At 48.0% G+C, this 21,409-nt stretch overlaps 8 protein-coding genes and 1 non-coding gene across 9 annotated transcripts; 4 read left to right on the top strand and 5 right to left on the bottom strand.

Moving 5' to 3' along the window:
- The first annotated feature begins 280 nt into the window (after nucleotides 1–280).
- Nucleotides 281–5,765, top strand: SPPG_06557 (RecQ family ATP-dependent DNA helicase). Its single transcript, XM_016754758.1, has 29 exons — nucleotides 281–552; nucleotides 613–779; nucleotides 848–964; nucleotides 1,030–1,088; nucleotides 1,143–1,289; nucleotides 1,346–1,488; nucleotides 1,558–1,609; nucleotides 1,677–2,037; nucleotides 2,102–2,256; nucleotides 2,320–2,352; nucleotides 2,416–2,457; nucleotides 2,530–2,653; nucleotides 2,717–2,834; nucleotides 2,897–2,960; nucleotides 3,030–3,108; nucleotides 3,173–3,245; nucleotides 3,307–3,442; nucleotides 3,496–3,619; nucleotides 3,677–3,747; nucleotides 3,806–3,880; nucleotides 3,939–3,986; nucleotides 4,055–4,132; nucleotides 4,198–4,315; nucleotides 4,381–4,497; nucleotides 4,570–4,685; nucleotides 4,751–4,939; nucleotides 5,010–5,072; nucleotides 5,130–5,310; nucleotides 5,367–5,765. Exons 1-29 carry the CDS (start codon nucleotides 293–295, stop codon nucleotides 5,507–5,509), a joined length of 3,453 nt encoding a protein of 1,150 aa, XP_016606193.1. The 5' UTR covers nucleotides 281–292; the 3' UTR covers nucleotides 5,510–5,765.
- On the bottom strand, nucleotides 5,713–7,183 carry SPPG_06556 (tRNA pseudouridine synthase A). Its single transcript, XM_016754757.1, has 2 exons — nucleotides 6,829–7,183; nucleotides 5,713–6,758 (listed from the first exon to the last, which is right to left on the bottom strand). The coding sequence occupies exons 1-2, from the start codon at nucleotides 7,176–7,178 to the stop codon at nucleotides 5,747–5,749; spliced, it is 1,362 nt and encodes a 453-aa protein (XP_016606192.1). The 5' UTR covers nucleotides 7,179–7,183; the 3' UTR covers nucleotides 5,713–5,746.
- A 120-nt stretch (nucleotides 7,184–7,303) lies between these two features.
- On the top strand, nucleotides 7,304–8,708 carry SPPG_06555 (uncharacterized protein). Its single transcript, XM_016754756.1, has 3 exons — nucleotides 7,304–7,562; nucleotides 7,637–7,727; nucleotides 7,795–8,708. Exons 1-3 carry the CDS (start codon nucleotides 7,444–7,446, stop codon nucleotides 8,599–8,601), a joined length of 1,017 nt encoding a protein of 338 aa, XP_016606191.1. The 5' UTR covers nucleotides 7,304–7,443; the 3' UTR covers nucleotides 8,602–8,708.
- On the bottom strand, nucleotides 8,627–9,771 carry SPPG_06554 (uncharacterized protein). Its single transcript, XM_016754755.1, has 3 exons — nucleotides 9,607–9,771; nucleotides 9,191–9,538; nucleotides 8,627–9,122 (listed from the first exon to the last, which is right to left on the bottom strand). The coding sequence occupies exons 2-3, from the start codon at nucleotides 9,317–9,319 to the stop codon at nucleotides 8,871–8,873; spliced, it is 381 nt and encodes a 126-aa protein (XP_016606190.1). The 5' UTR covers nucleotides 9,320–9,538; nucleotides 9,607–9,771; the 3' UTR covers nucleotides 8,627–8,870.
- A 493-nt stretch (nucleotides 9,772–10,264) lies between these two features.
- Nucleotides 10,265–13,601, bottom strand: SPPG_06553 (cleavage polyadenylation factor subunit MPE1; the record flags this gene model as incomplete). The annotated part of the gene is made up of 9 exons (XM_016754754.1): nucleotides 10,265–10,545; nucleotides 10,624–10,976; nucleotides 11,044–11,618; nucleotides 11,701–11,864; nucleotides 11,929–12,103; nucleotides 12,178–12,353; nucleotides 12,431–12,559; nucleotides 12,646–12,856; nucleotides 13,433–13,601. The coding sequence occupies 9 exons, from the start codon at nucleotides 13,599–13,601 to the stop codon at nucleotides 10,428–10,430; spliced, it is 2,070 nt and encodes a 689-aa protein (XP_016606189.1). The 3' UTR covers nucleotides 10,265–10,427.
- Nucleotides 13,602–14,376: 775 nt separating this feature from the next.
- On the bottom strand, nucleotides 14,377–16,966 carry SPPG_06552 (hsp77-like protein). Its single transcript, XM_016754753.1, has 4 exons — nucleotides 16,807–16,966; nucleotides 16,606–16,717; nucleotides 16,175–16,537; nucleotides 14,377–16,102 (listed from the first exon to the last, which is right to left on the bottom strand). Exons 1-4 carry the CDS (start codon nucleotides 16,861–16,863, stop codon nucleotides 14,622–14,624), a joined length of 2,013 nt encoding a protein of 670 aa, XP_016606188.1. The 5' UTR covers nucleotides 16,864–16,966; the 3' UTR covers nucleotides 14,377–14,621.
- Nucleotides 16,967–17,330: 364 nt separating this feature from the next.
- SPPG_10159 lies at nucleotides 17,331–17,402 on the top strand. The gene has a single exon. It is a non-coding gene; the product is annotated as a tRNA-Glu (tRNA).
- A 97-nt stretch (nucleotides 17,403–17,499) lies between these two features.
- Nucleotides 17,500–18,856, top strand: SPPG_06551 (uncharacterized protein). The gene is made up of 2 exons (XM_016754752.1): nucleotides 17,500–18,672; nucleotides 18,729–18,856. Exon 1 carries the CDS (start codon nucleotides 17,527–17,529, stop codon nucleotides 18,349–18,351), a length of 825 nt encoding a protein of 274 aa, XP_016606187.1. The 5' UTR covers nucleotides 17,500–17,526; the 3' UTR covers nucleotides 18,352–18,672; nucleotides 18,729–18,856.
- A 653-nt stretch (nucleotides 18,857–19,509) lies between these two features.
- Nucleotides 19,510–21,046, bottom strand: SPPG_06550 (uncharacterized protein). The gene has a single exon (XM_016754751.1). It carries the CDS (start codon nucleotides 21,023–21,025, stop codon nucleotides 19,580–19,582), a length of 1,446 nt encoding a protein of 481 aa, XP_016606186.1. The 5' UTR covers nucleotides 21,026–21,046; the 3' UTR covers nucleotides 19,510–19,579.
- Nucleotides 21,047–21,409: the final 363 nt, after the last annotated feature.

Below are 21,409 nucleotides of genomic sequence, written 5' to 3'. Positions count from 1 at the left end.
AGAATGCTCCCACCTTCGTTTCTTAAATTTGCTTCAAGTGCACGACGAATACATAGAATCTCTGTAATTTGATAGTGACGAATCCACAAAGAAAAAACAGCATTAGGCTCGTCAGCGAGGTGTCATCATTTATTAGACGTACCCCGTAACGCAGCAGTACCCCACAAGATGATGCGTTGGAATGGCTATCCTCCTGGACATCTTCTTGATTACGTATGCTGCCAAATATGGTTTAATGGGCACTTTCCAAACTACGCTCTTGAAGACCAGGATCACACTCTCTGCAATTGCAATGACCAAGATACCTATAAATAACTTGAAGCAGCAGCTCGAATGGCTACGTACAAGTCGCGGGATAGGGAGCAAAGAGAGTAATGTTCAAACCGTGCCGAAGAGCTGCGAACGGTCCACGGCAACATTTACCCGTCCAGCAGTCCCACAGTTTCGTCCCGCCAATTTCAAACCGTTTACCGGTGATCAGCACAGAGAAAATGAGTTACCGAATTGGAGCGAAGGTCGTCTTGCGGAAACGTCAAGCGGCGGGCTTGCAAGGTTATATATAGCATTTACAAGACTTTTGAACACCTGGCTAACCTTTCGAACCCCACATAGGCCCATGGGCATGGAGGGCACGGTAAAGCAGGGAACTGCCCTGGTTGCCAGAGACAACAATTTGGATGTAAGCCGCGAAACCAGTGCTGTAACAGTACGAGAAGAAAACCACTGGCGGATAACCAAGCGAAAGTCGGACACGTTCACCGCGGAACCAGATACGAATGGTACGTCGTAGATTAATAGTGAAAACCGCGATAGACCATCCTTTCAATGAGTTTGACATCCACTATAGGTATTGCTCCGATTACTGATAACGAGCTTGCTCTTCCTCAACCGTGCGATCCGACGCGAAAGCGACCGAAAATTGAGATCCGCGTGCCAGAACTGGATCTAGGTTACTTGGAAGCTGGTGCGGGCCTCATGCTTTGTCAATCAGCTACGGATGGTACTCACCTGATCACATGAAATATCAAGACTCGACCCTTGAACAGTTTGATGCCTTCTTCGATGATGATTTGATGAACGCTTTGGAGGTGAGTGCTCATGTTGGCGACGAGATTGTCTCCCAAATTCACCGGACTACGTAGGATGACTACGATTCTCCGCCTCTCATTTCGAACGCGAGCGAATTGCCAAGTTGTGATGCAGACACAACCTTGTGGATCGGACCAGCTTCTGGGACTTGTTTGAAACCAATTTCGATTGGTAGATCGCCAGACAGAGCCTTGGCATCAGTACGTTTCATTGACGCCGCTTACCATAGCAAAAGCTGATCAATATTCCACTGCAGCTCTCAGAGAGTGAGTTGAAAGTAAAACGAGATAGTCTGCTGGAACAAAAAAGAATAATATCCGATGAGCTCTGCGACTTGATGGCCATGTCAGATACTGGCACATCCATTCAAACACGTATACGTGCATTGCAGCAAGAGCGGTGAGTCTTTAACATAGGCTGGTGGTTACGCACCAGCGGTGCATGATCTAATTAGATCGCCATGTATAGCATGGAAAAGGCCAAGGCACTGGAAAGCATTGATGAAGCCCTTCGCATAAAGGTAACTCCTCCGCTGTTTACACCGATCTCATTATGTTCTGATGACATGGAAATATGTGAACGCATAGAGGTTTCCAACTGTGACATCCTCCAGCGAGCCGCATCCTTCATTACGAAATGGCGGAAATGAAAATTGTGATATAAACAACAGAGCGGTCTTCTCAGAGGACGTATTATCAGCGGTGGAAACGCCTGTTCCAGTGCGTCCGCATAGGATCAGCACATGGTCGGCGCCTCCTCCGCAAAACAGCTTACCATCAGCTATCCATCAGCAAAGCCCCAGCCTAAAGAACACAAGGGTTGATACCCCTGCCTCTTTCCAGGCTCCCTTCGCAAGCACCGATTCTACGACTCCCTCGGGTGGAACACCTAAACCCAAGCCGAAATCAAATTGTAGTCAGTCTGGATCTCCTTCCGTCACCTCCGGGGGTAAGCTGCGGTGGTCCAAGATTCGAGACAACCTGGTCTTACATTTTCTATTTTCCGGCTGCAGCGGACTCCATATACTGCAGACCCGAGTACCAACATCCATGGTCAAGAGATGTCCGGAAGGCTTTACTTCAAATCTTCAAGCTGAAGGAATTCCGGCAAAATCAGCTTGAAGCGATCAATGCAACCCTTTCGGGAAAGGACTGCTTTGTTCTAATGGTACATTTCCTTCGTATGCAGCTTTGCTGGTTGCTGGCTGACAATTTTTCGTATCCTGATTAGCCCACCGGGGGTGGAAAAAGTCTCTGTTATCAGGTAGTGTGATCAACTCACCAGTGAAGGTTGGCCAAGTCTGCTTAACAGGTTCTGCTTGTGTAGCTACCTGCATGTGTGCCAAGTGGCGTAACTAACGGGATTACGGTAAGTATACCATTTGATTGTAGGTCTTTCATTTATATAATTTCACAATGTGTGACGACCGTCATTTTTCAGCTAGTTGTTTCGCCTCTTCTATCCCTGATTCACGATCAAGTCAGCCGTTTGGTCAGCCTGGGTGTTCATACCATTTCATTGACGGGAAGTCAGACTGCTGAGCAGCGAAATTGGGCATTCTCCGGTAACTGATTTGCTGTATGCTGAAAATGCATGATGCATATCTCTGACAATCAGCCCTTCCCAGAGATATACAGCGCAACGCCGAGAACCAAGCTCATTTACGTCACGCCAGAGATGATCATGAATAGTCCCAAGTTCCAGGATGCGCTACGTAGTTTGCATTCCAGAAAGAAATTGGCTAGGTACAACGAAGCAAACGTCTCCGAAGCAATTGGATAGGAACCACCTAAGTAAACTGCTATAGATTCGTGATTGATGAAGCACATTGCGTAAGTCAATGGGGTCACGATTTTCGGCCCGACTACAAGGTGGGCTCCCGGTTGGTCTGCAAGATTTGAGAGCATCTACCTGATTGAATCTGCGAATCCGCAAACCAGCAACTGGGTAGTTTGAGGACGAAATACCCTGGAATTCCGATAATGGCGTTAACCGCTACTGCCAATGAGAAGGTCAAGAGTACGTATGACTGATTGTTGTTATATGATAACCCCAACTGAGCATTACGCGTGGCCTTTCTCAGTGGATATTATGGATTGTCTCGAAATGAGACAATGCGAAAAATTTGTGTCAAGTTTCAACAGACCGAACCTCAGGTGTGCTTCCATTATCATTCGCGGATATATTACTCGATGATTGACAATTGTTGCAATGTAGATATGAAGTCAGAAAGAAAGAGAAGTCTGTCATTGACGACATAGTGGCACTGATTGAAACACATTATCCGCGGGAATCTGGTATCATTTATTGCGGATCTCGCCGTGCATGCGAGGAATTGACCGATAAGCTGAAGGTAAGATTTCAGTGACCCTCTTGTAAAGCTTCCACTAATGTTACTTTAAACAGCGTAAGGGATTACCCATTGGTTTTTACCATGCCGGATTGGATAAGGATGATAGGATTCGGATACAGAAGGAATGGGCGGAAGGCTTCATTGACATCATTGTCGCAACTGTTGCTTTTGGGATGGGTATGATACTCTACTATACAACGCCGAGTTAATCGAGGCTTACGCCATCTCTGAAAGGAATTGACAAAGCGGATGTGAGGTTTGTCATCCATTACAGTTTACCGCAGAGTTTAGAAGGGTACTATCAGGTAAGCTGCACAACTGCGTATAAACCGGTTTGTATAAGTGTGGCCAATCCTTGTATAGGAAACCGGTCGAGCTGGGCGAGACGGGAAGGAGTCTATGTGCATATTATACTATTGTTACAGAGATAAACACACGGTTTGTTCCTAGTTCATGTTGCCTTTCTGAGGCACAAATCTCATATTTCCCGTTGCAGATCGAACATTTGATCGAAAGGGGGGAAGGAAGCGCATTGCAGAAGGAGGTTAGGATTATTTTATGACCTGGCTAGACGAACGACAGTGCAGCATTTAACTCTCATATGGTGGACAGAGGCAAAGAAACAATCTGAGACTGATGATATCGTATTGCGAGAATAAGATCGATTGCCGTAGACAACATGTATTAGCGGTGAGTACGAAGATGAATCCCTTTGATGTGCTGACAGAAAATGATGAACGACGAAATCGTCACAGTACTTTGGGGAGAGATTCGACAAGGCAAACTGCCATCGGACTTGTGATAACTGTCGGATAAACGTGAAGTCAATAACCAAAGATGTCCGAGAAGATGTTAAAAATATTATAGAGTTGGGTAGGTTTCAAGCTAGTTTACGGTGCTGTGGTACATTATTAAAATTGACAGCTCCCATGATACAGTCTGGTCAATTCAAAACGAGAAAATTACCATTAACCATTGTATGGATGTCTATCGTGGGATGAAACATGCGAAAATCTTGGAGCGTCAGCACGATAGGCTGCCCATGTATGGGAAAGGTAGCACGCACCCGTACTTGTGCACTTGCGCAATTCATCAACATTGACATATCTTCCACTCTAATCTCAAAGGCAGTTCTTATAAGAAGCAGGAAATGGAACGACTTTTCCATATGCTTGTGATCCAACAAATCCTTACAGAGCATTTAGAGACAAATGGACAGGGATTCACTTTGGCCTACGCAAGAGTAAGCAAAACAACACGTCCTCCCCATTTTGATTTTCTTACGCACTAATAACTGCATGTCGTCAGGTAGGAAAAAATGCTTCCAAGTTCCGCTCAGGAACGCAGGCAATTCACTTTATTTCGACTGAAGACGAGGGACCCAGTGAGCCTTCTCCCTTGTCCAAGGCAGGATCGCGCAAAAAGAAATCCAAAAGTGAATCCGCACCAGATCCTCATCAGCAATGTCTAGAAGAGCTCAAGGCCCTCCGCGCCGATGTAGGTCTCACCTGAGCCTGTCCGAGGCTGCTATGACTACTGTATCCCGACTGATTATGATCCATTTCAGTTAGCCGCCTCGGAGAGCTTGGAGGCAGCAGAGATTTTTGCTGATAGTACATTGCAACATATGGTAAATCTAGACATTTACCGCAGGCACCTGAGCTCAGTTCATGATGCCATTCTACAGGCTAAAAGGTTGCCCGAATCCATTCGCGATTTCCTCGACATACCCAAGGTGAACGATGCAAAGTGGATGCGATGGGGCCAGAAATTTCTGGACATCACACGACGCCATCGCATTGCCCTTTCAAATTCCGCTGGCCAAACGACCATATCACCACACTTTGCCTTAACGAGATCCAAAACAGGTAGGCAGTACGAGTCAGTTTTGTAAAGCGATGCCACTCATACTGCGGCAAACTAGTCACCACATCTACCACGACGATCACGGCGAGCGTCTCACGGTCTAGAAAGGCAAAGTCAACAAACCCAAAGGAATCAAAGGAAAAAAGTAGCGCCGGCTCCTCTAGCCGTCTACCGTCGATGGCTTTAAGTAAGCGAAAGTAGAAAGCGCCTCGACTCAGGGTTCGGAACAGGATGGCTGCGGCGTATTAAGCCGCTCTTGCTCCTCCAAAGATTTCGACATATCGTTGACAGCAACAAATACTGATGTACAACACAATAGTTGGACAATACACTGCGATAGTTTTGCTGATTCCTGTTCATAGTTATGTCTTGAAATAGAGCTTGATGTATCATATGTACCATTTCGTGTAATGTCTTTTATTTATATTGACGAATAGTTTATCTGATAGCCATTCGACTTTCGATAGGCTCTAGCCGCTTTCTTTCCATGATTTTAGTGTACGCGCTGATGCCTCCCCCGAACCTTCTATCATCTCTTAAATAATCATCCCTGCCTATTAGGCTCGTATCTATACTATGGCCGACTGTTTCTAGCATGCTTCTTATCATAAATCCCTTTAAGGCCGCTTTTCGTTCCTCCAGTCTCAGCTGCGAGAGAAGCCATGCATCAGCAGATTTTCTTTGTGACATATTGTCGAGACTCCCAGCTGGCCCCAATGAAGATGCGGAGGCATCATACCATGCAATGTCACTGTATGCACAGTCCGCTAATATAAGCGATGTCTCATCTGCCAATCCGTACATTGGTTTTCCTACAGAGGGTTCCACATTTAACAATTTACCCACAATGGATTCGTCCTCCAACCCACGTCCAATAAGGAAGAGTATGGTCATCATACAGCGAATTTGATGCCAGAGAAAAGCACGCGCCCTTATAGTGACGCAATACAGCCGACCTGCTAGGATGTTGCTCTCGAAAGCGCGGTCTTCTATATCCGTTAGCCGATTGACCGATACCAGGTCAATAGCTCGTCGATAGGCCGCCAGTGGCTTACCCTTTGCAAACTTGCAGAAATTGCGAAAATCATGGACGCCGACAAATTGCGAGGCTGCTCGCTGCATTTTAGTAGTGTCAAGTCCCGACGGATCGAACAGGTATTTATATGTGCGATGAAGGCAGTCGTATCTGGCGTCAAATGTAGGAGGTACTGGTGCCCATGCCAGGATGCGGATATCTGATGGAAGCACCTTGTTGAGCATGATTACATACGGTAGCTCTCCCGCTACCAGATGCGATGATTGATCATTAATGGGCTCCACATCTGCATTGATCGCATCATGTCTTGATGTCTGCCAAGGCACATTACCTCGAGAAACTGGAAGTCGGGAGCGGACATCTAGCGCTACAACAGAACCCACACTGCTCACTCCTGTATCGGTGCGCGCAGATCTGGTTCCATGGGTACTTTAGGAAACACATATGAAATACATTACGACAACATAATGTCCACCGCACCGACCTACTCCAATGACAATTTCTTGTGCTATCGATGAGTTTGGTTTCGAGTAATGCATCAAAGATTCGCTCTTCGACGGTGCGTGTGGTTAACTTTTGGCGAGCAAACCCATGGTAGTCCCATCCAATGTAAGCCACTCGGAAAGCTACACGGCGCTTATTATAGCGCCCAAAATTGTATGGCTTGCGAGCTCGTCGAACGTCCTCAGCGGCTACAAAGGGAGTGTTTGGCTGGACGGTGCATGAACTGTGGAGACGCGATACTCCAGTGGGAGGTCGACATATCGACCACGGGTATATCTGTAGAAAACGCTCCTTATGAGATCTGACTAGGATACGAGGGTAAAAGTGCATTGGATGGTGCAAATGGTGATGGTTCATGCAGCAAACTAAAGATGCAAGATGTCACGCAACTAAGCGTCACGTGGTCTGACATTAACCTCCTTACCAGGCTCCGTACCCCGCCATCCAGTTCAACAGCACACTCTTCTACCTACGGGTTTGTTTACCATACTGTCTTCTTCGCCTTGCTGATACACCTTCGTACGCTACGACACTACCTAGTAGCGTTGCACCTTGCACTGTTCCGCTGTTATATACCTCAAAGCACGGGAGCATAATGGCGACAACCTCTCGAAGTTCTGCAGTCAAGCGCCTCATGAAGGAGTTGGCTGAACTGCGAAACGACCCTTCTCCGGAGTTTACGGCTGCCCCACTAGAAGAAAATCTATTTGAATGGTTATTGTGTGACTTTTTAATTCATGTCTGACTAAGAAGCCACTGACGCATTCTTGATTCATATCCCCGCTTAGGCACTTCACCATTCGCGGTCCAGCTGAGGGAGGATTTGAAGGTGGAAGGTTTCATGGAAGGCTCATTTTCCCATCTGACTATCCATTTAAGGTAGATGCTGCATTCTGGACATGTCCGAGTTTAGCAGACGTGATGGCTTATCCCTTGCAATATCCAGCCCCCAAACATCTCTTTCCTAACTCCAAACGGTCGCTTTGAGGTCGGGAAAAAGATATGTCTTTCAATTACTGGCCATCATCCAGAGTATTGGCGTCCAGCATGGGGAGTTCGGACAGCACTAGTTGCTCTCATATCCTTTCTCCCCACGAAAGGAGATGGAGCAATTGGTGCGTTGGACTATACGGAAGAGGAGCGCAAGGCGTATGCGACAAAAAGTAGGGAGTGGATATGCCCATCATGTGGCGTGAAAAATTCGGAAGCTCTACCGGATGAAGCCGATGCTCCCAGTGAACGGCTGCAAGCTGATCCCGATATATCCTTCACTACAGCGGATACAGGAAAGAATGCTGCAGGGGCCCAGTCGACGGAATCAGCAAGGGAAACGGTAGAGGAACCTCTAGTAGATCGTGCAAATACGGGGGAAGATAACCAATCACATGCCAGCGTCGACGAGTTGCCGAAGTCGTCAGAACGATCACCGACGTCTGATCAGGAGACAAAGTTAGCTACCGCACGATCGCAGGCACAGGTACAAGCAGCCTCGCATTCAAGTCCTGCAGCTACGGGATCGACTAGTTCAGCTTCACAAAACTCAACGAGCATGCGCAGGCGTCCTAGCGCAGTGACGAGAGGTTTGGCTGACCGAAGAGCGGCTCAGCCCGGTATTCCCAATACTCTTCCTCAGCTGCAACAACAAGTACGCCAGATTGATCAACTGTTGGGGCTGGTCCTCTTCCTATTAGCAATTTTGGTGATGCGGCGGATGAGCGTGTGGTTTGGGGACTCAGAGGAAATACCATTGTAAAATAAGACATTTATATGCGGTTTTGGTAGTCTGGCAGTGTTTAGGAAAGCATTTATTGATTATCATGTTTGGTGTCTCAATAACTTTGCATGCGGACTACACATGCGGACTATACCTAGTCAAATGTGATTTAACGGGGAGATTGGCACGAAGCGAAGGCTTGGGGCCAGATGTACAACATTTTTACATAACCCCAAGCCTACGTACAAGAGGGAATTCCTAGCTCTCCGACTAAATATGTCCTATTTAGACTGCGTAAGAGTAAGCTTTCAGACTCCCGACAAAAAAGCTTCAGCATTGGCCAGCTTTCCGGCTCCAGTCGTATTAGCAGGTGCCTGGGTGTTTGTTGAGGCACCCAAATCCGCCATTGAGCCTCCCAACGACGTCAATGATGTCTGAGAGTTCAGCTGAGGAGGAAAGTTTTGGCCTATTGGACGTGGAGCGGCCGACAAAGGCTGGGACAGATCTTGGAGGACTCGGCCAGGAAACTGACCAACGTATTTTAGATGACCCATAATGGCCTACTCAGATAAATAACATCCATTAGACTGGAAAAGATGGTAAGAAGCGACAAGTGACAAAAGCTTACATCCAAAGAAGACCGACGGCGCTGGAAATTATATTCCTGCGCCGTCTGATTTGATAGTTGTGCGCTGTCGCCGGACGGAGTGCCAGTTGGGCCTGTGATATTTGGAATTGAACGGCCAAGAGGGATCATTTTTTTTTTCTTTGTGGAAATAATCGATGAAAATCGAGAAAATGGAGAGAAGACAAGAGATGGGACAGCTTTTCGAGAAGTTATATCAGCTTTTTAAGTGCTACGTGGAATAGTGGCAACGTGAAGTGTTCCACCTATCGCTGAGTGGCTTTTTGTTTGTGGTGGATAAGGCTTGGTAGACCATCGTAGCAGCACCCTTTATCATGTGGTGCGACTGCGCTGAATGAGGGTTTGAAGGAAAGGATTCAGCAATGTCGACCAATTTGATCGAGCATCAGGGACTTTACCATTGTTGATCAAGTCCTTTTTGGCCATCATATCCACGCTTTCATTCATCGTATGCCTTCATGCCACAGGGGAAATAAGGGATTCATTTCATCCGAGGTTTGATCTTGAAGAACATGCCCTCTTTACGCGACTGATCCGGCGTCAGGGGATGTGGAAGAAGGTCTGTCTGCAACAGTGAAAATCCGGAGAAGCAGGACAGCTGGAGGACGTCGGAAGGATTATGTCAGCACCACCTCGGACTGGCATCTGTGGCTCCACCACAACCATGAAATCTTGGGTGATAAAGAATTCAGATGCTGCAATATATGATCCACCCCTCTAGATACAGTGGTACTATCCAGATGCAGCTACAAGGGTTATGTGAGCTACAGCAGACATGCTCATTTAGCGGGTAAACGTAGTGAGAAAAGTATGCTGATTTGTAGGATGGAGTTGTGATGATGGGATGTGGGATCATTTAACCTGTAAACCTTTATATATTCTTTGATGTTACGAATATCTTTACGCAGTTTGCCTAATTAAAACTTTCTGAGACTGCCGAGTGCACCTGTCTCAATTTCGACTGCTACTGCTACGGGCGGGAGCACGCACGCATCGGCCCATGTTATGCTTCAATCGGAAGAATAAAAGCAAACTACACCAGCAGTGCAAAATAACCTTGCCGTACGTGAAGGCATACCATGATGTATTATTAAAAGCTAGAGAAGAGGAAATGCACAAATAAGCCCAATATAAATGTGTCCAATATATCTGCCTCTCCAGCCAAAAGCAGACAGACTGTTGATCGCCCCCCTTGCATGTAACCCAATAATGCAGATATTTAACTAGAATGCTTGGATGTGACATCGATAACGTCAGATTGATTTCGTGGGCGCTTTACTGCCATTCGTCCACCGGACGATCCAGGGCCTGGGGGGTAATAACCACGGTCTCGAGGACTGGGAATAGCCAAATTCAAACAATTAGAACCTAGAGAATTGCGCATGGTAACGGCATCCTGGAAATAGAAAACTTACTAGTCTCGTCCACCCATTTCACCTCGCCATCCATCCACGGGGGGCATACCCATCTCCATTCCCATTCCCATACCCATGCCCATCCCCATCGGTCCGCCAAACATGTCCGGTGGAGGCATCCCGTACCCACCCCGTCGGTGTGGCGGCGGAGGAAACATGTGTGGAGGTCCATCCCAGAATCTTCCATAGGGAGGAGGTGGAGGCATCATAGGGCCCGGCCCTCCCCATCTTGGATCAAAATCAGGTACCATCATGTGTGGTGGGTATTCTTCAAAGTCTTGATACCGATGTGTGAGGGAGCCGCGACGGACTCGACGGTTGTTCATGTCAGTTCCGTCCGGGGTGTACTGATCCTGCATACGAAAGAATTACGCTAAATCGCCATATTAATACAAGGATTGCCTAACCAGGGTCACGTACCTCCATCTCCCCATTCACACCAGCCTCATCCGGACCTCTTTTGAGACCCGGTCGCGCGGATACAGTGGGAGTGCTAGAGTCGGAAATCTTCCGTATTGGTGTTATCGTTGGCTTCCGATCCGACGATTCTACCTCGATCGGCGCAGCATTGGGGACGGGTGGAGTAGGGTTAGAAGTGGTAGTTGCGGGCGTAGCATTGGTAGGTTTGATAATTTTGTAGGGTTTCGCCGTCGTAGGCGGTCTGTTTATAGCGGGTACTATCGGGGCAGTGGATGGTGGTGCCACTGTAGTTGTTTGTGTTGGGGGAGCTGCAGATGCTGTCCCATTGACAGTAGGTGTCGCAGACGCCGCGTCTTCAGCAGGTTGGGCATTCACAGATGCCGCAGTAGCATTCGCAGGGACCGGAGACGGAGGACCACCAGCCTTCTTCGCGGCAAAATCCCGAATATGATGCTCAACAGCTTGACGCAGCGATTTATTGGGAACCAAATTATCTGGAGACTGATCTGAACCGCAGTTGGGACACTTGAGTCTTTGTTCCGGATCTTCGTTGTCTAGCAGGTGTGCGCGTATACCTGGCATTCACAGAAAAAGTTGGTAAGACAGCGGTTCAAAACTGACTAGTCAGTTTTACGGATATAAAGGATATGAACTTACATTCATCACAATAACTGGTTCCACAACAAGGTATCAACACCGCATCCCGTAGCAACTTGGTACAAAGAGGACAAGCCAGTTCGCTAGGGACAGGCGCCATTTCGTGTACATCCCCCGCACCCAGATAATTCCGCGTTCGAGCCGCCATGTTCGCCCAGGCTTGCCTGTCATTGAGGAATATGTTAGTACTATGTACCTGACTGGTATTATTTGATCATTTTTTCTTACTCGTTCGGTTGAGCTACGACCAACTCCCCGTTTTGAGTAACCATTACTCCTCCTCCTGCAGCTTGCTTATCATCGACAACCTTTAGAAAAATCTTCGGAATACCAGTGGTACGCTTCAATTTCGGTCGGTCAAAGTCTTTATCGCCGATCGTGGGACATTGATTGATGAAATGACCTAGCGAAACGAAAAGAATTGGCATCAGAATACTTTTTCAAGGGATTATATTCTGCTGTCGTTAGTCTTCTTACCTTTTTGACCACAACGATAACAGATATATCCTGGTGGTGGTGCTCGCTGAGGATATTCCCTCTGTTGCCACCCACCACCCTCTCCGCCTGCCTGATTGCGATCACCACCGTTATGATGGCCTCCACGCCATCCACCGCGTCCGGCGCCGTGATATTGACGAGGTATTGGCTTTTGTCTAAAATAAAAACAGGCATGTTATTGTTAATTAAGCTGAAAAAACGGCAAGGTATCTAGATATAAGTATCTACGTACTGAGCCATCTTATCCTGCGCAACGGCCCATTGTTCTGTTTGCAACTTGAACATGTTTGCGATACGTTCTTCTTCTGTTTCTCCTGTGATTTCAGTTGCGGGAGTATCCGTCGAGGTTGGCGGTCGCTGCCTTTGGGTAAACACATTACAAACTGTATTAAAATCTCAAAGTCGACACATCTTCCCGCTGATTATAAACAAAGCAATGAGACGTACTGTGGAAGCCGATTGTTCAAAGAGTGATGCTTGGGCAAAGAGGTAGCAGCTTGCGGAGCACCTCGAGACCACGAGCCCGCCAACATAGCTCCAGTCGGCATAGCTGTCGTCAAATACCTTTGTGCGGTGCCTTTGCCAGGTTTAGATGCCGGATGACGAGAGACTAGTACGGAAGTGTTTCGAGGAATCATGTACATGTCATCCTTGTATTCTGTAGAAGAGAGGCAGAAAGGAAGGAAAGGACCGGAGAGGATCCGGCATTGATCAGTCAACACGGACAATATACAGATAATGTCGCGACTTAACTATACAGCGGAGGCAACAAGGCTACTCAACAACTACCAATCCTCCCATCTCCAAGTACAACATTCTAGGAACTCTCCCCCCAACACTCCATTCCCTCTCTCAAGAAAAACAAAGCGGCAGATATAAATAAAATCAATGTCATTTTCTTTTTTTTTATAATCTTTTTTTTTGTTGTTCTTTATTATCATTTTTTTTCATTCATAGCAAAATAGGGTAAGATGGGGAAAAAACGCACAGCGCTCGGCCGACACAGTCGACCGCAAGACAATACAAACGACGAACTAGTCAAGCGGAAAGGAAGCGCAATCCGCATCTAAGAAAAAAAGAAACTCCAACGGGTCCCTTTTCGCCAAACACCTCTCCACACCCCACCGGTTTCCCCACTCTTCCAATCCAGGATCCATCTTCCACAAAAAACAAGTCTTCACACCATTCTCCTACTAGATCCATCCATCACCAAAACAGCAGGACAGAAACTCACCCTCATTTGTCTGAGCATTGTAAATCATCAAATCGAAATCCGTGCCTTTGCCCAATTTCTTCGCCTGCATGATCTCCCGCTTGAGGTCAAACACCGATATGTTGGTCCCATCAAAAGTGCATGTATCATAATCCTTGGCGGACTTGAACTTGTAAAAGACGATTGACATTGTGCTGCTGTGTGGGGTGTTGGGCCGTTGCAAAGAAAGACAGGACGGGAAGGTAGAATCAACTGCGCGCTAATGATGCAGCCCAGTAGTAATAGGAGGAGAAGACTTTGGCCACGAAAAGAGAGAGAGAGAGAGAGAGCTGCACGTCGTTACGGAAAACAATAATGTTCAAAAGTTTCGATTTAGATTGCTCGGTTTAGGGCAACTTCAGGAACTTCTTAACGCTGGTTACAAAGAAAACCTCTCCACGCCACACAGAAAGACGACCTCAGGTCCTATCCCAACAATCTTCCTAGCGAATCGTGTCTCGGATGTCCGCAAAATCTAAAAACAGCGGTGCGAACGCTCTTGTGTTATTTTTGTCCGTAAAGTCACCTTTTGCGAACACGTCACTTTGGCTGGCGTCCGTGACGAGGCGCAGTTCCCATTGTATGATGACAAAGCATGGCGCAGTTGTCACGTAATAGCGATATTTCCTCTTCCGCTCAATGATATGCCCTGACTAGGAGGGCTACAGCATTTGTGTCTTGCCGCGTCCTACAGAACGTGCTCCAAAATACACTTTATTTACATATATTCCAGGGGCAGACAAGGTACACTTGGCGGGCAATTGTTGCAGAAAACATGATACTCCTGATCCACCCTTGGCGGGAAGTTGAACTCCTTTTGCGATCCGCTTATCATCGTGCAAACGGCAGGTGAGTTGCCACTGGGGTAGCGAAGCAGGGTCCAAGATTGCGTGTAAGCCCACCAGAAGAGAACACGATGCGAAAAATTCGGAGACGAAAAAGGATAATATTGTTACAATGAAGAGAAAAATCAACAAAAAGTGCGTGCCAGAATCGTCATCCCCCCAACACCACAAGATTATGCTATCCTACTCTCTTGCTACTCATGAGACTATTCTATGCAAAAGAACCCCCACCTCACCACCCACAGAAACCCCTCATCATATAATAAGGATAATGGGTCTCTCATCGAAATGCTGCATCACCGCCTACAAGTGAAGTTGATGACATCTTACGATGACTTGTTCTTATCGTCAACGTCCTTGTACTCGGCATCAACAGTCTTGCCGCTCTTTGATTCGCCCTCTGCTGTTCGGCGCTTGTAGACCATCTCGAAGAGCTTCAAGCTGGCTTGTTGAAGTTCACCGTACTTCTCCTTGATAGTTTCAGGTGAGTTCTCCTCAGGGCCCTTGGCGAGCATCTCCCGCAAGTCCTTGATCTGGCTACGGATCTTGTCAGCCTCAGCCTTGTCCAATTGATCCTTGAACTCGTTCATGGCCTTCTCAGTGTCGTTGATAATAGACTCGGCGTGGTTGCTAGCCTCAATGACGTCCTTACGCTTCTTGTCAGACTCGGCAAACTGCTCAGCTTGGTTGATCATGTTCTCAATCTCAGAGTCAGACAAGCCAGAGGACGCAGCAATGGTCATCGACTGGTCCTTTCCAGTGGCCTTGTCACGAGCGCCAACATTGACGATACCGTCAGCGTCAATGTCAAAGGTGACCTCGATTTGAGGAACACCACGTGGAGCAGGTGGAATACCAACGAGGTTGAATTGACCAAGAAGCTTGTTGTCCTTGACCAATTCACGCTCACCCTGGAAGACCTTAATTTCGACCTGGGTTTGACCGTCGGCGGCAGTAGAGAAGACCTGGCTCTTTTTGGTGGGGATGGTGGTGTTGCGGTTGATGAGACGGGTAAAGACACCTCCGAGTGTTTCGATACCGAGGGAAAGAGGGGTAACATCGAGGAGAAGAAGCTTGTCGACCTCACCGGACAAAACACCACCCTGAATAGCGGCACCGACAGCAACGGCCTCATCAGGGTTGACGCTCTTCGAGGGGTCACGGCCGAACAAGGACTTGACGGTCTCCTGAACTTTGGGCATACGAGACATACCACCAACAAGGAGAACTTCGTTGATGTCGTTGGGAGTCACTCCGGCATCCTTAAGAGCCTTTTTGCATGGCTCAATGGTGCGGTCGATCAAAGTCTTGGTCAACGACTCGAACTGAGCGCGGGTGAGCTTCATGTTAATGTGCTTGGGTCCAGTGGCGTCGGCGGTGATGTAGGGAAGGTTAATTTCGGTTTGAAGAGTGGATGACAATTCAATCTTTGCCTTCTCAGCGGCTTCACGGATACGTTGAAGGGCCATACGGTCACCAGAGATATCAATACCCTGCTCCTTCTTGAATTCGTTGACGATGTGACGGACCATTGTGTTGTCAAAGTCTTCACCACCGAGGTGAGTGTCACCGTTGGTAGATTTTACTTCGAAGACACCGTGTTGCAGTTCGAGAATGGAGATATCGAATGTACCACCACCCAAATCGTACACGGCGACAACCTTGTCACCGGCCTTCTCCAAACCATAAGCCAAAGCAGCCGCAGTGGGCTCGTTGATGACACGCTTCACGTCCAAACCAGCAATCTGTCCAGCGTCCTTTGTCGCCTGACGTTGGGCGTCGTTGAAGTAAGCAGGGACAGTGACAACTAAATGTGGCAGGCGCCAACAAAATCAGCTTTCAAGGTCAAACTCATTTCACAAAATATGTTGAGACTTACCAGCATGTTGAGCGGGCTTTCCAAGGAAGTTTTCGGCAGTCTCCTTCATCTTTTGAAGAATGAAAGCTCCAATCTGTGCGGGAGAGTACTTCTTCCCGCGAGCCTCCACCCAAGCGTCACCATTGCTGTGCTTGATGATCTTGTATGAAACTGTCGCGATGTCCTTTTGTACTTCAGCATCATCAAATCGACGACCAATCAAACGCTTTGTGGCAAACAAGGTGTTCTCGGGGTTGACGACAGCTTGACGCTTGGCAGGGGTTCCGACAATCAACTCGCCGTCCTTTGAGAAGGCGACAACAGAGGGAGTTGTTCGGCCACCCTCAGCGTTCTCGATCACACGGGGAGTCTTTCCGTCCATGACTGATTATCAAAAATCCGGTAAGTTTTATTTGAACAAAACCCTCGCTGCAGAAAAAAAGGTAACGTACCAGCCACGCAAGAGTTGGTGGTTCCCAAATCAATACCGATGACCTGACCTTGTACCTTGTCGCTGGCGTAGCGAGCAAAGGCACTCAGTGGTGCCGGACCAGGACGGACAAGCTAAATACATAAAGAAAGAGATGAGTTCGAGATCACGATCTTCCCCCAAAACTCTAGATCACTCTGCACACTGAGCAGTAATAACATACCCCAGCGGTCCGGGCACGGGAGACAAGGGGACGGGATGCGCGTGAAAGATTGTACATTGTTCGTAGTCTCGTGCAGGTTCACAAGAACGACGAAATGCAGTGGACGGGATGAGATGGAATGTACCGCAAGAGCAAGGGTGTGAAGCAAGCAACTCGTCTCATAAAAAAAGTCCCCTCCATTCGCGGAGCGATGCGTCACGGAAATAATCACGGTTGCTATGATACAGCGTGTGTGACACATTTTTGCTCCCGTGTGTCTTTTCGGGATTTTTCCACCTGTTTTTTTACTAAGTTTTTTGACGTACGGGGCAAGTAATGGTTGGTTTATCCACAGCAAGTAGTCGAGAAGGTTCTACAAGTTTCTGCAGTCGAGATGTAAAACCCTTTTGATCGTCAACACGATGACATATGTGGGCATAATGAATAATAAACACCCTCCCGCCCTGATGACGAGAGTTGATGGGATTGGGGTTAGCACTAAGCTTTTAACATTCATGGTTATCGACTGGTCCCTGAAAAAGCAATCCGCATTGGTCCAGTGGTTAGGATTCCGCGCTCTCACCGCGGCGGCCGGGGTTCGATTCCCCGATGCGGAATTAACGATGGTGAATCGAGTGTGTTTTACTCAACAGGTCACATTTTGACATGCAAGCCACTTATGAGCCACGCCAACCTAGTGACGAACGCGCAGAGTCCACTTGCACGTCAGTCCTGTCCACCATGTCGACAACACACCTCAACCTCCTCACCCTGCCCATCGACTGCCTCTTGTGCATTCTCTCCCATCTCCCGCTCACTTGTATTGCAGACCTCTCCTGTACCAGTAAAGACTTTAAAGAAACCCTCCGTAGCAATGCCACCCACATTTACAACAACCTCATACCCACCACCATATCCCCGCACCTCCTCAAAGTCTACAAAACCTCCCGAGGACACGTTCCGTTCACAGAGGTAGAAATCGACGTTGAGAGCCGATGTCGACGGGGTATCAGCAGTGTTGGCCGAAACGATCCTGACCCTATTGACGGCGGTGCAGTGTACTATTTTCTCTTGCGACGGCATAAAACGGTTGTAGAGGCTTGTGGAGATGTCTTGAAGCGGTTGGTCGGGGATCGGAGGGCGCGAAAGGTACTCGTGGAGAATGCGAGGAGGTTTGGGGAGGTGGAGGCGACGGTGGATGACGGGCACGTGGGGGACAATGTTGTATTGGTTGAAGCTGTGAGAGCACTTGTCATGCTCCAATGGACTGTGGAAACGTTGCGGTTGATGGGGTGTGCAGCGACAAAGGCCAGTCGGTCTACGCCGGGGTATTCCCTTGTTGGCTGCAGATACGTCAAACTCATCATTCGTGATTTTGAGACGATCGATCTGCGCGTCATGTATCACGCCGTGATGAATTTGGGTTCAAAGAGCTTTACCAAACCCAGTGCAAAGTGGAGGTCTGATGCACAGGGATTTGAAGTGCATCATTTTGAGTTAATTTATTTAAGGCCATTCTTGAAAAAGACCTTGGCAGATCGCGGGGATTGGTCTGAAGAGGTGTGATGGATGTGAAAACGGCTTGTCGCCGAAGCGTCGGGCTCTAAAACGTAGTGCAATACCCCAATAGACGATCTGCTAGATTTTCTATAACTTTTCAATGGAATGACTTGTTTGGGACATTATAATTGGGCTGGGCCGCAAAAAATCCCCAGCACGGGTCCGCCATTCCGCATCGGCAAGATGTACCTCCTTCAGATTATGTTTGGCTCATTGGGATCAATATATGGCTCATCCCCCAGTGAAGGAGCTGTGGGCTCGAGCGCTGCGGGAGAGGTGGTCTCGCTAAAGTATGTGCTGGTTTCATCTTGGGTTGCTTACCTTCAGGTGCGTTTTTTTACTTGTACCAACCTTCCCTTCATTACTTCTTATCTTAATTTTAGGTCAAGAATTATTAATTGCGTACCTTCAAGCATTACACCTTTACCTACATTACTGTATTACAATTAAAGACATGGTTAAACATGTTTATATTTTCTTTATGAACCAAAAAATATTACCAATGAACTGCTTTTAATGGTCTCTCTCCAAGTAAATATGATGACAAATTAGGGATCCAATACCGACGCTCGGTCACTAAACCGGATGCCCAACAGCCTCCATATCTGTGGTAATCCAAAAGAGCAAAAACATCAATGCCCGAGGAAGCGATTCCCATGCTCACGAGAATGTCGTCTGACGGGTCATGTTCTGGCGGTTGACTGGGAGCGCAGGTCGTGATCCCAGCAAGGCATGAAATGACCTATCCAAAATGGCTATAGACGCATGTGTTCGGTACATTCGGTGCAACCGCATAGCCCGCCCCTACATACCCTCGTAGCAGAATAACTAAAAGCTGCAGATCTACAAACATGAAATTACTATATGTATGTAATGGGAGGTTCTGCGCCTGAACAGGATGAGGATCCAAAATTCTCACCTATGATGGAATTCGACAGCAATGGCGCCTGCATTTGGTGGAGGGGCCAACACAGGAGGCACAAACAAAATGACGGATAGAGGATGATTGGAAGAAGGACATGTGGGGTAGATGCAGCCGGTCCACTCGTGACTGTCGTGCTAGCTCGATTAGTACTCTATCCAATCCTGGCGATTTCCATTAGTCGTTACAACAGTTTGATAGATGCGCAATTGGGAGAGTGCTATAACAATAGGTTGATTATCTGGGATTTCCAGGATTCGTAAGAATATAACAAATTGGAAGAAGTAATGGGCGAGATATAATTTTTGTGGTTTAAGGCTCTTCCGCAATGTGTGATGAATCAAGGTTCTCTACAGTGTTTGCAGGCGCCTCTGCCTCCGTAACTTCCGGGGCCCTCGTTCCCATCTCCTCCCCATTCTCCAGTTTCTCCTCCGTCAATTCATTCTTCTGCTGTTCAGCTGGTGATGGGGCCGCGGACAGTGGCTCGGCAGCAACGTCGCCCCCAACATTGTCTTTGGGACCTGTATCGTACTCAATCGGCGTTGGCTCCACTGGTGGCATTTCCAGATTCACCACGTTCACTTTTCTTCTATGTCTGGTCTTTACAAACTGAACGAGGGCTACGGCAAGTAAAGCGATCGCTGCTCCAGCAACGGCGATGCCAACTACTCCGCCCACTAGTGCAGACTTACTAATCGAAACTGGTTGGTCAAACCAGGAAACCGCTGCCAGCTTTGAGTCGCCGAGTCCGCTCACATTTAGGTCTGTGCTGGACATAGAGGGCGTAGGCGATGAGACGGATGTCAGGTCTGTGCTGGACACAGAAGAAACGGGTCTCGTACAGGCAGGAAGCGAGTCGTTCGTCTGTAGAGCCAATCTATACTGTATGCCTATATTTGAATAGCCCGTTTCCTGCCAGGCACCTACGGCCCAAGAGAATGCTGATCTTTGCTCTGGAAAGTTCAAGTGGCCGCATTCGCCTGAGTTTCCCACAGGAAGCATCAGCATGACCGAGTCCTGCCACCACTTCGTGGTATCGTCTACGCTACTGAAGACGCCCACTGTAACGCGTGAATCCGGTCCCTGTTGATACCAGAAAACAAAGAAACTGAAGGAGTACGTCCCAGCGCACAAAGGATTACCAGGCCATATGAAAGCATTGCCGAACTCCATGGTCGTGGGTGGCAAAGCGGTGCTCGTTGGCATTGGTGGGATGTACATCTGCTCCTCGAGGACTGAAGTGCAGTATGTGCTGGACACAGTAGGCGTAGGTGGTGTCGTGCAGGCAGGAAGCGAGTCGTTCGTTTGTAGAGCCATACTATACTGGATGTTAAGATCTTTATCGCCTGTTTCCTGCCAGGCGCCTACGGCCCAAGAATTTGCTGAGTTGTGCTCTGGAACGTTCAAGTGGCCGCAAGCACCTGAAATTCCCACAGGAAGCATCAGCACGACCGAGTCCTCAAACCACCTTCTGGATCGGTCCGTGCTACTGAAGACGCCCACTGTAAAGCGTGAATCCGGTCCGCCGTAAACAGAGAAACTGAAAGAGTATATCCCAGCGCACAATGGTTTACTGGGCACTCCGTATGAATTGCCTAACCCAGTAACAGAGGGTGGGAGAGCGGTGTTCGTTGGTGTAGGTGGGACGTACATCAACCCATCGAGGATTGTAGTGCAGTCTGTGCGGGACACAGTAGGCGTAGGCGGTGAAGCGGGTCTCGTACAGGCAGGAAGCGAGTCGTTCATGTGTGGGGTCATGCTAAACTGGATGACTATATCGTTATAGCCCGTTTTCTGCCAGGCACCTACGGCCCAGAAAGGTATTACGTCGTTGGCAGAAACGTTCAAGTGGCCGCAAGCACCTGAGGTTCCCACTGGAAGCATCAGCACGACCGATTCCTGCCACCACTTTGCATTTCCGTCTATGATTTTGAAGACGCCCACGGGTACATTCTAGATACGGTTTCTGTAAGTAGTCCTTGTGAACCCAGAAACTGAAGGAGTACGTCCCAGGACACAATATTTTATTGGGGCATACCGGGCCCTCCGTAGAATTGCCTTACCCAGTAGCAGAGGGTGGGAGAGCGGTGCTTGGTTGGCGTAGGCGGGACGTACATCCTACCATTGAGGATTGATCGGCAG

This window comes from Spizellomyces punctatus (assembly GCF_000182565.1).
Source record: "Spizellomyces punctatus DAOM BR117 chromosome Unknown supercont1.12, whole genome shotgun sequence".
Classification (NCBI taxonomy): Eukaryota; Fungi; Chytridiomycota; class Chytridiomycetes; order Spizellomycetales; family Spizellomycetaceae; genus Spizellomyces; species Spizellomyces punctatus.
This window is presented reverse-complemented; position numbering and strand designations above follow the sequence as displayed.

Excerpts from the sequence above, each read along its gene's own strand:
- SPPG_06551 (XM_016754752.1), top strand. The coding sequence starts at position 17,527 with ATGTCGACAACACACCTCAACCTCCTCACCCTGCCCATCGACTGCCTC.
- SPPG_06554 (XM_016754755.1), bottom strand. The coding sequence starts at position 9,319 with ATGATCCCTCTTGGCCGTTCAATTCCAAATATCACAGGCCCAACTGGC. Across the intron at positions 9,123-9,190 it reads GCCGTCGGTCTTCTTTGGAT|GCCATTATGGGTCATCTAAA; the intron begins GTAAGCTTTTGT and ends TTATCTGAGTAG.
- SPPG_06556 (XM_016754757.1), bottom strand. The coding sequence starts at position 7,178 with ATGCACTTTTACCCTCGTATCCTAGTCAGATCTCATAAGGAGCGTTTT. Across the intron at positions 6,759-6,828 it reads AGAAATTGTCATTGGAGTAG|ATCTGCGCGCACCGATACAG; the intron begins GTCGGTGCGGTG and ends CCATGGAACCAG.
- SPPG_06550 (XM_016754751.1), bottom strand. The coding sequence starts at position 21,025 with ATGACCCCACACATGAACGACTCGCTTCCTGCCTGTACGAGACCCGCT.
- SPPG_06557 (XM_016754758.1), top strand. The coding sequence starts at position 293 with ATGACCAAGATACCTATAAATAACTTGAAGCAGCAGCTCGAATGGCTA. Across the intron at positions 3,443-3,495 it reads AATTGACCGATAAGCTGAAG|CGTAAGGGATTACCCATTGG; the intron begins GTAAGATTTCAG and ends TACTTTAAACAG. Across the intron at positions 3,881-3,938 it reads GTTACAGAGATAAACACACG|ATCGAACATTTGATCGAAAG; the intron begins GTTTGTTCCTAG and ends TTCCCGTTGCAG.
- SPPG_06552 (XM_016754753.1), bottom strand. The coding sequence starts at position 16,863 with ATGTACAATCTTTCACGCGCATCCCGTCCCCTTGTCTCCCGTGCCCGG. Across the intron at positions 16,538-16,605 it reads CACCAACTCTTGCGTGGCTG|TCATGGACGGAAAGACTCCC; the intron begins GTACGTTACCTT and ends TTTGATAATCAG. Across the intron at positions 16,103-16,174 it reads AAAGCCCGCTCAACATGCTG|TTGTCACTGTCCCTGCTTAC; the intron begins GTAAGTCTCAAC and ends TGCCACATTTAG.
- SPPG_06555 (XM_016754756.1), top strand. The coding sequence starts at position 7,444 with ATGGCGACAACCTCTCGAAGTTCTGCAGTCAAGCGCCTCATGAAGGAG. Across the intron at positions 7,563-7,636 it reads GAAGAAAATCTATTTGAATG|GCACTTCACCATTCGCGGTC; the intron begins GTTATTGTGTGA and ends ATCCCCGCTTAG. Across the intron at positions 7,728-7,794 it reads CATCTGACTATCCATTTAAG|CCCCCAAACATCTCTTTCCT; the intron begins GTAGATGCTGCA and ends TGCAATATCCAG.